This window comes from Typopeltis vanoorti, chromosome 14 (genome assembly GCF_054136105.1).
Source record: "Typopeltis vanoorti isolate ZY-2024b chromosome 14, IOZ_Tvanoo_1.0, whole genome shotgun sequence".
NCBI lineage: Eukaryota > Metazoa > Arthropoda > Arachnida > Uropygi > Thelyphonidae > Typopeltis > Typopeltis vanoorti.
Window position 1 is genome coordinate 83,192,501 of NC_143562.1, and position 13,759 is coordinate 83,206,259.

The following is a 13,759-nucleotide window of genomic DNA, read 5'->3' on the forward strand; positions in this document are numbered from 1 at the left end:
ATGTACGGAATTCATACAAGCAACTTGGATATCTTACCCAAAATCTATTACTCACCTTCTCATGGTTTGCACACCTGATAAAAGGAATGTGGGTGAGCTGGTAGTTTGGGTCTTAGCTGACCAAATTGTATATACAGAAAGAAAACATGATGGTAAACACAATGTCATGCTGACTGGGTCATTGCCCAGTTAAACAAGTCCCTGCCTTCTGGGAAGTTTTTGGTATTGAGACTACATTATTATATAGTTAAAGAATTTAAATAAAAGAGGTTCAGGAAGATGGTTGGATATAAAAGAGATTGTGAAATGGGTGCTCACTGTCTCCACTGTTGTTCATCATCTATATGGATCACAAACCTGATATCAAAATCGGAGATTTAACACAGCTTTGCTTTCACAAATGATCTTATGATCCTAATATATCTTACACAAAGGGTTCACAAATCTAATTAAATTGAATAACTACTGTAACAAATTTGGTGTGAAAATCGGCAGTAAAAAATCAAAGCATACGATAAAAACATTAAAAGGTAGGAACATTGAAAACATCAGCTGCATTCTCAGTGGAGAAATAGAACACAATGATTCATTTGTTTAGGTAGGCATAATTTTTACTGAAGATGGCAAATTAAATTTGGAAATAGACTAAAAGAAGAAAAGTGGTATGGTTGGAAGCACATTGAATAAATGTATACTGAATGAAAGAAATTGGTCAAAACATTAAATTAGCTGTATATAAACATAAGTTAATACTGATTTCAAACCAGTATTAACTTATGGATATCTGAGTGTTGGATTAGAAATAAACACCTGATTTAAAGACTAGAAACCACAACTATTAGAGTTTTTGTTACATAAGCAAAGAAAAAAATGAAGTGTTGGGTTGGGGGGGGGGGAAAGCACTGAATTTTATAATAAATATTTATCGTCTTACTGTTGAGTTTAAGAGATTTAAGTTATCTTTGGTTCATAGATAATACTGCAATGATAGTGGTAAAGGCTTAAAATCTTTCAGCTAATAAAAGTGGTGGAAAATTTTAAGTGTATCAATTTAGATCAGGAAGAAATATAAATGCTGAAAAAAATGTTGGAGGAATAATCATTTAGAAGAGATATTTATGTTAAAGGGAAAGAAAGAGAATGGTTGAATTTAATATTTATCTTTGTTTTGCACTATGTATCTGTCTAGTCAACTGCTACCTCATCTTCTCCAGGAGGAAAATGGGTAAAGAAATAAATATGCAAAAATGAAAAGAAAAATATATATCCAGAATGGAGAAGTAAAATAACAAAACAAAGTGAAAATATTTAACATTTTGGTACAAAAAAAGACTATAGCCACTTTCCACAAGAAGTTAATCAGTGCATTATAACAGTCATGGCTAATGAAGGAGAGACCTGGCTTATAACTAAAGAAATCTATAGACAGAATGCAGAACAAAAAAGCAGTATGAAATGTAAGATTGCAAAAAAAAAAAAAATTGATGTAGATATAAAATCAGGAAAAATGAAGACGATAAGCTTTACTTAAAAGTGATGTAAAAAAAAAGGGAAAAAAATTGCTAGAATAACTAGGCATAAGTTAGCCTATACAAAATTTTATTTTGCGTCTCTTTAATACACTGTTATAGTCATCGTTAGTTTCTCATCATAGAAAACACTGCTGCGGGAAACTTGCTCGATATAAACTACTGAAAAATCCTGACCAAAGTTCCATAGATAGACAGATACAAAACTAAATTCACTACTGCAAACTGTCCATTACAATAAACTATTCGTTGTTCTAGTGAGAGTTGACTGTATTAGAAAGTCATGAGGAGGAATTTTATTAACATTAACCACTATATTGGCCATGACATCAGTCATGCAAAGTGTACTATTTGAACTTGAAATACTTGTAACAGCTTGAATACAAAGTTGGTTTATATATTTCATCCACCATGAGTAATTGGGTGATTAATGCAATCTGCATTAACCACTTTGTCTAAAAGCTGTTACTGTTTTTCTATAGATACTAACCAGCAAAGGCTGGGGAGACAGTGTGCAACAGTACAATATACTGGCACCTTTATTAAATCAGGAAAAATGAATATGATCAGTGACATGCAGATGCAGTGCATTTAGTAATTTCTAATATTCAGTAAATTTTTCATCATCATCATGCGTATCAAGGATTTAGGCATAGCATGGCCTGTTCTGGCCTTAGAAGTCATCGTTGAATCGTTTAAGAGAACGTCTTGGTTTTCTTTTTCCTAATGGCTTGTACTTTAAGGCTTGTTTTGGTAATCTTTCTGTTTTCATTCTTTGAATGTGTTCCATCCATTTATGTTTATATTTTTTAATTTTTTCTATTACTGGTTCTTGGTTTAATTCTTTCATAATATCTTCGTTTCTTTTGTGATCAAATAGGGTATACTTTGCAGTTTTTCTCATAGACTTCATTCATTCTTCAGACTAAACATATCAGTAAATTTTTACACAGGTAAATTTATCTAGCATGCAAATAAGCCTAGTTATTTAATCAAGTTTACATTTTTCACTGGTGTGAAGATATTTGCTATATAGAAGTTTCTTATGTGTGCTATATAAAATTTTCTTAAAAAATTATCGTATACATTTTACTTATTTTTTTATACTTGCACAATAAATTTATGCCTAACAAATTGTGTTATATATTTAATTTGCTGTTCTTATTCCAAAAATTCCAAAAACAATATCATGCTATGAAATAAAAATATCAGTAAATAATTTTTTTTTTAGTTTTCTTTTCATATCCTTTTAATTTTAAAATTTTCCTGCTAGCTAAGAATGAGTATCGATACCTATTGTTTTCAAAAATAGCACTAGTTAAGACTATGATATGGACTCCATGCTCCTGTAGAAATTCTTATAATAACTTTGTAGTGATTTATTTTTTTGGACTGTATCAAAATATTTTCTTGATCTGATACTATCTCATAAAGACATGAGATAATATCAGTTACTGATAATAAAACTTGCCAAAATCATTTATATTATTAACCTTCAAATTTCAGGACTCAGAGGTAGACTTAATGGAAACAGAAGATTATGATACAGCTAAACATATCCTTGCAGATGCAACCAAATCTTTAGAATGAAACTGGTAAGATGTCTCTCAGTAATCTTAGAGAAAATTACTGAGAAAATGTTTCCGGCTATAGTGGTAAAATTTAAATATTACTTACATCTTTTCCATTAAGTGTATTATTTGGTGCTAATCAGGTTTAGAACCCTCTAACTTAATGCAATTAAGTTATAAAATTGGAATCTAAAAAAGATAACTTTGTAAATAATAACAACAGAATAACTTATTTGAGAATTTTATTTAAATAGGCATACATACAACTGGAAGACTGAACAATGAAAATGTGAGAGCTACACACAAATAACACAGAGTGGCACAGTCTAAAATATGTTAAAGTCCTAACATAATTTTAAAACCAAATATACACTGTGTCAATGAGATCATTAACTTTATGTTAACCATTTAACCTTATATTAAAGATATTTCTGAATGATTAGCTAAATTGCTTAAATGTTGGGCTTCGGGTGTCATTTTGCTCTGCTAAAAAAGTATCCATATTTTTAGGCTCTGCAATGGATAAAGAAACGTTCAGCTTTAGTCTGCCCTAATATTTATTAAATTTCTGCCATTGACTGGTAATGCAGTTTTGTCATGAATGAACATCTTGATTACATTTAAACTCCTTGACCTGAAACAGTTCAGACTTGAAGAACATGCCATCTCCACTCAGCATCGAGTCCTTTATAATAAGAATATGACTAAGGTCTTTCATAAAAGCAGTTCTTTCTTAGAACATTTATACAAAGAAAGTTGTGAAACCCTGCTTCATTGACTAAACCTAAACAGAATTGGAGTGAAGTTATCCCAGGAAATGGTTCTCCATACATCTTGCCATGTGCAGCAGTTTTATTATTATTATTTTTTAAATAACATGTATTGATTTTTAAAGTTACGTTAGGACTTTTAACATACCTGAAACCGTGCCAATCCATTGTGCATCATTTCAGATACTTTTCAGAACCATTTTGGAAAAGGAAGGATGCTACAGAAGTGATGTGTTTGTGCCAGGAAAAGCTAGGAGTGAGTAAGTGTCAATCTGAGATAAGATTTAATCTTGACTGTAAAGTTTAGCATTATCAAAGGTAAGAGGAGAGGTTGTTTTTTTGCAAGAAAAAGACAAAACTGTTTTCAAAGTATTGAAGGTGATAGGTTATCTATTTAAGGATAATCTGGCGATAGTGTTTAGGGCATAGATTGTAGATGATCTTGAATCTTCAGATTTTTCAGCACTGCAAAGTTTGTTGTATGAGTAAAAGTAGTGGCAAGCAATGTCATGAGCAAAACTGTAGAAAGGTTTAAGGTCAGTGAGAGAAAGTAATTTATATATATATATGTATGAAGTGGATGGGTGAAATAAGAGCTCTGAAGAATACTTACATTAGTAGGAAAATCTGAAGAGAGAGCACCCTCTATCATTACATGCAGTGAAAGACCCTAGATAAAACTTGCAGTCGAATTACAAAGGGTGGAAAACTATAAGGTGGCAATTTGTTGAGAAGCCCTCTATGCTAGTTGCTATCAAATGCCTTGGAAATGTCAAGTGCAAGTTTATCCAAAACTTTCCATGGCACATATCAACATGTTGGGTGACATACACAAGGAGATGGCAGAGTCAATATTGATTGTCACTGATTATTAGCAGTTCTACAGATGTTGACTGTTGATGACCATCTCCACCATTACATTAGCCTGCACCGAGGTGAAAGCAGTAGGTCAATAGTTCGATTACAAGACACTTTATCCTTTTTTGTTGTAATCTGCTGATTATGGGTTTACTTCCATTCTGTAAAGTGGATGCCAGCTGTGTATAATATTAGCATACAGATGTTAGTCAGAATCGCATCTCTTGAGAAAGAGATCCAGAATGTTTAAGATTCTTCTGATGTCTTATTGTCAGAAGGCTACAGGGAATGTGCAATGGGATTAGAGGAACTTACCTCCAAGGTGGTCATATAAGATTTCTGTACAAATACTTGAAAATTGGCTATGAAAAACGGAAGAGAAACTTGGGGAAAAAACATGTGGATTCACGCCCAATAGGCGTTGTCAAGATTAGATTTTTGCTTTCAGACAATTAGTTGAGAAATCATAGGAATATAATAAAATTTCTATTAAATTTTACGAAACTTAAAATACAAATCTTATTATATTCCAATCTGGGAACGGCATATGATAAGGTGCCAAGAGAAAAGCAATAAAAAAAGCGTATAATTATATGGAGTCAATAGTACAATATAAAGAGCAATATATAGCCTTATATTGTCAGTAGTTAGAACTGAAGAATCTACTGGAAGATAGTTTGATATAAAGTCAGATGTAAGTCAGGGAACAGAATTTCTTGAGGATACAAGCAACACACTTCCTCTAAAAAAATTAACAATCTACACCCAGGATCAAATTTCCCTTAGAAACACAATCAAACAAAATTGTATCCTCTCTTGATGTCCTTACCAATTTTGTGTACTGCAAACATACTTTCTCTACTCACTATATCCAGCAGCCATCAGTGTACCATATCCATTGCAGAAATACATTATCAAGAATGCACAGTATTCTTCAGCAACATCTTTTCAACAGGAAATCTCTGCCATCTAGAAAACCAATTCTCTGAATGGCTACAATCAACTGTTTTCTTCTCTCAGTTGTACAAGAAAAGATTACTTTTATAGGATATCTATTCCTTATATTCAGTGAACCTCTGAATGCATTGTTCATGTCCTAAAGAAATTCCATCTTTTCACCAAATATAAATCCATCAACAAAATCCAGTTTCTTTTACCTTCTCCAAAAGATCAAGTACAGCTGTTGTTGCTACCTGGAGGTCTGCCAAATGATCTGTAACTGCAACTTAACCTATTTTAGACAAACTAACTACTCCATCATAGAACAGATTTCTAAATACCAATCATCAGCATCAAATTCCTGATACATATACCCTCAAGGGGTGTACAGGATATGAGAGTACTACATGAGAAATTTACATCATTACTAACTTCCTATCTACAATTTTCCTCCAAATCAGTCTGTTACCTGTCAAGACTCCAACATTATCAGATCTTATATTTTTATCTTCTAAGACACTTTATTTTACTATATCAACCCACCTATATCTAGGTCTTCCTCTGGGTCTTTTTCTTGCCAACCTGGCAGAGAACACTTGTTCTGCTGATCTTTCCTCCCCCATTCTGTTTAAGTGACCATACTACCTAAGATATGCTCTGCTAACGCATTCCTGAATGTTAACAATGTCAAGTTCCTTCCTAATATCCTCATTTTTAATATGATATTGCCATTAATGTCATCCTGATCTTTCTTAGGACTCTTATCTGCAGTCTCTAGTCTTTGGTCAAGTGTGTTATTTCTAATCCAGCTCTCAGATCCATAAGTTAAAATTGGCTTGAACATTGTGTTGTATACAGCTAATTTTGACTAATTTCTCTATTATTCCATATAAATTTATTCAGTTGACTTCCTGCCATACCAGCTTTGTTGATTCTGTTGTCTATTTTCATATGTAATTTACCATCTTCACTAAAAATCTTGCCTAAGTAGCTGAAATGTTTTACTTGTTCTATAGGTTCTCCATTCACAATGCAGTTGATATTTTCAATGTTTCTGCCTATTTTCATTGTCTTTGTCTTTTTATTGCTGACTGTCATACCATATCTATTACAACAGTTATTTAATTTAGTCAGGGAATCTTGCAGACTTGTAGTGGATTTATTTAGAAGTATAATATCACCTGCATAAAGCAAAAAGCTGAGATTAACATCTCCAATTTTGATAACAGGTTTAATACCACTCTCCTTCATAATGTGATCCATATAGATAATTAATAACAGAGGGGATAACATACATCCTTGTCTGATGCCAGATTTAAAATTAAACCATCTTCCCGTACTTCAATTCCAACTGCTGGCTTACAACTCAATTAAAGACTAAGTATTGCTTGATATAATGCTCCATTGATGTCATATAACTGTAGCATTTTGAATAGCTTCTCTCCTGGCACCTTGTCACATGCCTTTTCCAGATCTACAAAACTTAAATACATATCTTTGTTATATACCCATGACTTCTCAACTATCTGTTGTAAAGTGAAAATCTGATCCTCACAATCTCTATTTGGCCTGAATCCAGCTTTTTCTTCACCAATCTTCTCTTCCACACTTGCATATATCTTACCAAAAACACTTGGTAGAGAAATACTTCTGTAATTCTCACATTCAGTTTTATTTCCCTTTTTATATATGGATACTATGAGAGCTCTACTCCAATCTTCTGGAATTCGTCCTTCTGTCCAGGCCTTCTAAACTATGCAGTGCAGCCACTGTAAGACTTTTATACCACCATACTTCAGCATTTCTGGTCAAATATCATCTACTCCTGCTGTCTTTCCACATTTCAAGCCTTTGATGGCTTTTTCTACTTCAAGTATGGATATGTATTCTGACTGCATGTCTGGTCAGTGTTTTTTTACCACTGTGCTGTCATAATTGCTTGTTTCATTTAGCAATTTTTCGAAGTAATTACTCCATACTTCAAGAATATCTTTTTTTTCTCAAAATTAAGTGGATATTGAATACCACATTATTTCTTAGCCGAATAAGAAACTCAAAGATAGGAAATGTAATCTAAGAGTTTCATGCTGAATGTAGAAAACTAGATATAAAGATCGGCGAGTCCAAGCGTAAGCCAACACCTGGTAGTGCAATGCTAGGGCGACTCGTAATAAAGGGGGAGTAAGCTCCAATCACTGTTCTTAGTATTTTCCCATAATGTAAAACACAGCTCCTAGGAGATGTATTACTGTTCTACATTATGAGAGAAGGTCATTACCCAGACTGGTTTCGACCTTTTTTGAGGTCTCATCAGTGAGTAGGTAGACCTAGATGTAATACTAAGGTTTCAATGGTCAGAACTTATATCTTTACTGTACGAGTTGCCAAAAAAAAAGGTGCACAAATACATTTCCTGAAATAACAGCCAAAAGGCTTCACTTCGGTGAAGTAAAATTATTCAAAATTAAGTGGATATTGAATACCACATTATTTCTTAGCCGAATAAGAACAGTAATACATCTCTTAGGAGCTGTGTTTTACATTATGGGAAAATACTAAGAACAGTGATTGGAGCTTACTCCATCCTTACTATGAGTCGCCCTAGCATTGCACTACCAGGTGTTGGCTTATGCTTGGACTCGCCAATCTTTATATATAGTTTTCTATATTCGTCATGAAACTCTTAGATTACAACTTTACTACGAGTCGCCCTAGCATTGCACTACCAGGTTACCAGGTGTTGGCTTACGCTTGGACTCGCCGATCTTTATATATATATATATAGTTTTCTATATTCAGCATGAAACACTTAGATTACATTTCCTATCTTTGAGTTTCTTATTCGGCTAAGAAATAATGTGCTATTCAATATCCACTTAATTTTGAATAATTTTACTTTGCTGAAGTGAAGCCTGTTGGCTCTTATTTCAGTAATCTTTTTTTCTGTTTTCATGTCGCCTTTATCATCTCTAATTCCTTTTACAGCACTCTTTCCTCCATTTCTGAGCTTCTTCAACAACCTCCAGAATATCTTGCCACTTTCTTGATATTTATTTTCTATGTTCTTACCAAATTCCTCCCATGACTTTTATTTAGCTAGTTTTATAGTATGTTTAGCTTTCTTACATTTGTCTCTGTGTTCTCTAAGAGCACAAGCTGACTTATTTGCCAGGAACTTTTGATATGCTTTCTTCTTTAACTTCCTGTGTCCAACATGGAGTTTTGATTTGTCTGTCCTTGCAGACAACCTCATCACATGCCTCTCTGGCTGAAAAAAATGAGTGTTTTCTTCAGGGCTTGCCACTGAATCTCCAAGGTTTGGTTCCTGTTCTCAAACTCTTTCATTTTTTCTTCAATAATCTTTGTGTATTTTAGTCTACAATTCACATCTGAGAGCTGCTCAACCTTTATTTGCTTTAAAACTTTCTTACATGTTATTCTTTTCAATATGAAATTCAATTTTATCCTGCTCAAGACTAAATAGTGATCACTTCCAATTTCAAATCCTCTGTACACTCTGGTGTCCTGCACCAGGGAGAAAACATCACTATCAACAATAACATAGTCAATGAGACTTTTCTTACATAAAAATGCTGGAACATTGTGTTAGTAATAATCAGTAACCAGTCCTGAGCAGAAATTCAACAGGTATTTGCCATTATTTGCCAATCCTATATTGAACTAAATAAGCATAAGTTCTGCATTGCAAAAGTTAGAAATACTAATACTAGCCATAGGATCCTTTGGAATAATGTTAAGCTTTTACATAGAAGCACCTACTAATTTCAGCGTCTTTTCAAAGAAAGTTCTGAAGTTTCTTCATCATTCAAATCTCATTATATCCTATATATATATAGGATCCTATTAGTGCAATAATCTTTAATGTGGCACTTTCACAGCAACACAGAAAAAGATAACATTCTCCATGTACTTGCACTGTTTTGAATTTTCAGTTATTCATTATCACTGATGATGGTTTAAGAAACTTAAAGCATAATATTTGTATCTTAATTTTCAGTTTTAATTGAACTTTTTTAGCATGAATACATTCTCTTATTCTGGTTATGGCATTAAACTTCATACAGGTGATGTTATACTCCTAAATAAATAGTCACAAGTCCTTAGGATTCTTTGACTAAAATGGACAACTCTCGTATGAAAACAAGTTTTCATAGTAAGTTTTATATGAAAATCTGCAATTGAAATTTAAAAAAATGGAAAATAGGCAGCAACATTGGAAACATTCTGAATAGATAACCTCACAGAACAAAGTAAAAACTTAAGGTAAAGATTTTAATGATGAATACAAATTAAATTTGGAAATAGTAGAATAAACAAAGTTGAAATTCTTGAGAAGTCAGTTGAATCCATATATGGAATAAGAGAGAAGCCAACACACTAAAGAGCAGTATATCTAAGTTTCAAACCCATTCTGAATTATGGATCTGCAAGTTGGATCAGAAATTAAACAGTTTAATTATTAGAGTATGATGACCACAGATATGAGAGTTCTGAGAAAAATTATGAGAATAAACTTATGACAAATGGGAGAATCATATTAAAAATGAAAATATTAAGGACTTTGCCATTGTTACCAAAGAATGTATGAGAAAAGCTAAACTGAGCTGATATGGTCACTTAAATAGAATAAAAAACAAAAGGCTTTCAAATTGGTGTTTGTGTTGGGATTGCAGGAAAAAGCCCAAGAGGATGATCATGATATATGTGGATTGCTGCAGCTAGTAGTGCCATAGAAGACTGACATAGACGTGGAGACCTGACAAAGAAACAGATTAATTTGAGAGAAAACTGTTGATAGGAAGCTGGCAATAATGCAACCTTTAATGATGAAAACAAATCTTTTTTTTTTTTTTCATTGCTGTTTCTCTATCACATGCATTATGAACAAGCAGTAGTGTTCAATTTGTGAATGAAAAACATTTTAGGTTAAAATTATTGCTAGTTCTGTTGCTTTATCACTCTTTTTTTTTTTTTTTTTTCTCCCACTCGTACTATTAGAATAAGTAGTGTATTTATCATTAAACATTTATTCTAATACTATGAAATAAAGTGAAGATATTTACACAATCTCAGAAAAATGACAATAAAGCACTTAGGAAATAGCCTTATCATCATCAAATTCCTGACATGTACCCTCAAGGGGTGTATAGGATATGATAGTACTAGATGAAAAATTTTCATCATTACTAACTTCCTATCTACAATTTTCCTCCAAATCAATCTGTTACTTGTCAAGACTCCAACATTATAAAATCTTATATTTCTATCGTCTAAGGTCTTCTCTGGGTCGTTTTCCTGCCAACCTGGCAGAGAACACTTGTTTTGCTAACCTTTCCTCACCCATTCTGTTTAAGTGACCATACCACCTGAGATTAGCTCTGCTAACACATTCCTGGATGCTGACAATGTCAAGTTCTTTCCTAATATCCTCGTTTTTAATATGATGTTGCCATTGATGCCATCTGTTCACGCCTATAATCTTTCTCAGGACTCTCATATCGGCGGTCTCTGGTCAAGTGTTTTACTTCTGACCCAGCTCTCAGATCCATAAGTTAAAACTGGTTTGAACACTTATATCTTGTATACAGCTAATTTAGTGTTGTGACTAATTTCTCTCTTATTCCATATGAATTTATTCAATTGACTTCCTACCATACCAGCTTTGTCGATTCTGTTGTCTATTTCCATATTTAATTTACCATCTTCACTAAAAATTGTGCTTAAGTAGCTGAAATGTTTTACTTGTTCCAATGGTTCCCTGTTCACAACACAGTTGACATTTTCAACAATTCTACCTATTTTCATTGTCTTTGTCTTTTTAATGCTGACCTTCATACCATATCTAGCCTTCTCATTACAGTCATAAAAGCATCCTGTATTTATGGTTTTACAGTGACTGTCCATACTCATAAAAGACTTCTTGTATAGCCTTTACTCTTGTTACCCTAAGCTTTCGCTCTAACTCAAAAATTGGCACATATGCTATGACAGTTTCTGAATTAAAAAGTACCAGTAAAAGGTTTTAATTTCATTATTCTGTGTCATTATTTGTTCATTATTTTTGTGCTTTTTAAAATGTATTTTCTCAAGTTTATATGCTTAACCTAATTAAATTATTAGCCTGGAACCTACATAATTGATAACAGGATATCAGAACTAGTATAAAATCTATGGTTAATTAATAGAGTGGTTGTTGAAGGGATGATTTTATTTCACTTAACAGTAAATGAAAAACTTTTTTTTTCTGTTTTTAGGATTGCAGACATTGCCATATCAAGACCAACATAAGTGAAAATGTTTATCAAGATGTTAAAAAGTTAAATGAGTTCTAAGAGTGTGGCTAAATTAAATTTCACGTTTCCATTATTTGAATGCTAGTCTATAGTTAAAGCAGAATTTCATTGTTCTATGCATAATTATTCCTTAGAATATAGAATTGGATACTATTCTGTAGTTCTAAAAATTCAAATCAGATTGTACAGCTGACTAAATGCAGTATCTTCATCTTAACTACTTTCACATGAATAAAATCATGTTGGAGGCTTAATGGAAATCATGTTGGAGGCTCTACACACGTATTAACATGAATAAAATAAAAACTAATGTATCATAAATAATGTTATAATGTTTATGCAAATTATGTTTTGTGTATATATATAGTTTTATTTTATGATTTAAATTTTATACATCTCAATGTTATGTTTTTTTTTATATGATTTTGTATTTCAAGAATATTATGAAATGCAACTTTTTGCACAAGATGCTGTACAAAGAATATTCAGGAGACCTTTGAAATCCATTTCAGATAAAATGGACATCAGTAATATTTGAACTGTAATCTTTAAACCAATTTTGATAAGTGAAGAATAGTACAGAATTTTGAGAATTGTTTAAATTCAAATAATGAAATTCATTTTGTTTGTCTAATTCAAAGGTACATTAGAATAATTTCAGAAATGGATGTATATGTAATATATGTATAATTTGTATGTCTGTCTTCTCATTTTTGTACTTATACAATTAATGTTTTAAGAAATAAAATCTGCATTTCTTATAAAGTATATGGTTCTTTGCAAAAAAAAAAAAAAAGAAAAGAAAAATTCTCCGCAATTTTTATATTATGTTTCATTCTTAATGCAAATGATCTTTTCACATTACAGAATTTTAATACTTTGAATGCAAAACAAATTTACACAGTGTGTCCGTTAAGTAATGAGATTGATTTTTTACAAGACAGCCCTTTGAATAAAAGTAACAAATGTGTTTGTTTTGACTGCTAGTGTGTTGTAATCGCAGGTGCAACTTTCAAGTCAGGTGATGCAGAAGTTTTTGTGTGGCAACCGTTGAAGTGTGTGATTGGTGAATGTCATGGAGGAAAGAGCTGTCATAAAATTTTACTGTAAATTAGGAAAAACTGCTACAAAGTGTAACGACCTAAAAAAACTTGACGGCAATGACTATCTGAGCTGTACACAGGTGTTTTGTTGGTTTTCAATGTTTAAAGAGGGGAGGGAGTCCTTGGAGGACGAACCACTGTGGACAGCTAGTTTCTGCACGGACAAATCAAAAGGTGGTGAAAGCTAGGGAAATTGTTGCGCATGACAGGCAAATAACGACTAGGCTACTCACTGTACAGTTTGGTGTTCGTAAAGAAACGGCCAGATTAATCATAGTAAGAGATTTGCACAAGAGGAAGATTTGTTTGAGGTTTGTGCCACACACGAACAGAGAGAGAGCAACGGGTTGCATATTGTCAAAATTTCATCCATGGAGTTGATCAGGATTGTGATGTGTTGCAAAGAATTGTCACCAGTGATGAAAGGTGATGTATTCAGTTTGATCTGGAAACGAAATGCCAGAGTATGGAATGGCGTGGAAAGTCTTCTCCCTAGCAGAAGAAAGTCAGGTTGCAAAAATCACGGCAAGACAATGGTCGGTTTGTTTTTATGCTGCTGGAATATCCACCATGAATTTGTTCTTGAGGGTGCCACAGTGAATGGTCGGTATTATTTAGGGGTAATGCAACATATATATATACACACCCACATGTGACATGTCAGGAAAGAACTGT

General features: G+C 32.8%; 1 protein-coding gene across 1 annotated transcript in view; it reads left to right on the forward strand.

Annotated features, from left to right (window-relative positions):
- Nucleotides 1-12,749, forward strand: part of LOC150099715 (tubulin-specific chaperone A-like) — a 75,234-nt gene extending 62,485 nt beyond the window's left edge. The window contains exons 4-5 of the mRNA XM_090404138.1: nucleotides 3,036-3,124; nucleotides 11,943-12,749. Coding sequence (XP_090260264.1) covers nucleotides 3,036-3,119 — 84 coding nt within the window. The 3' untranslated portion in view covers nucleotides 3,120-3,124; nucleotides 11,943-12,749. The remainder of the gene's footprint in view (nucleotides 1-3,035; nucleotides 3,125-11,942) is intronic.
- Nucleotides 12,750-13,759: the final 1,010 nt, after the last annotated feature.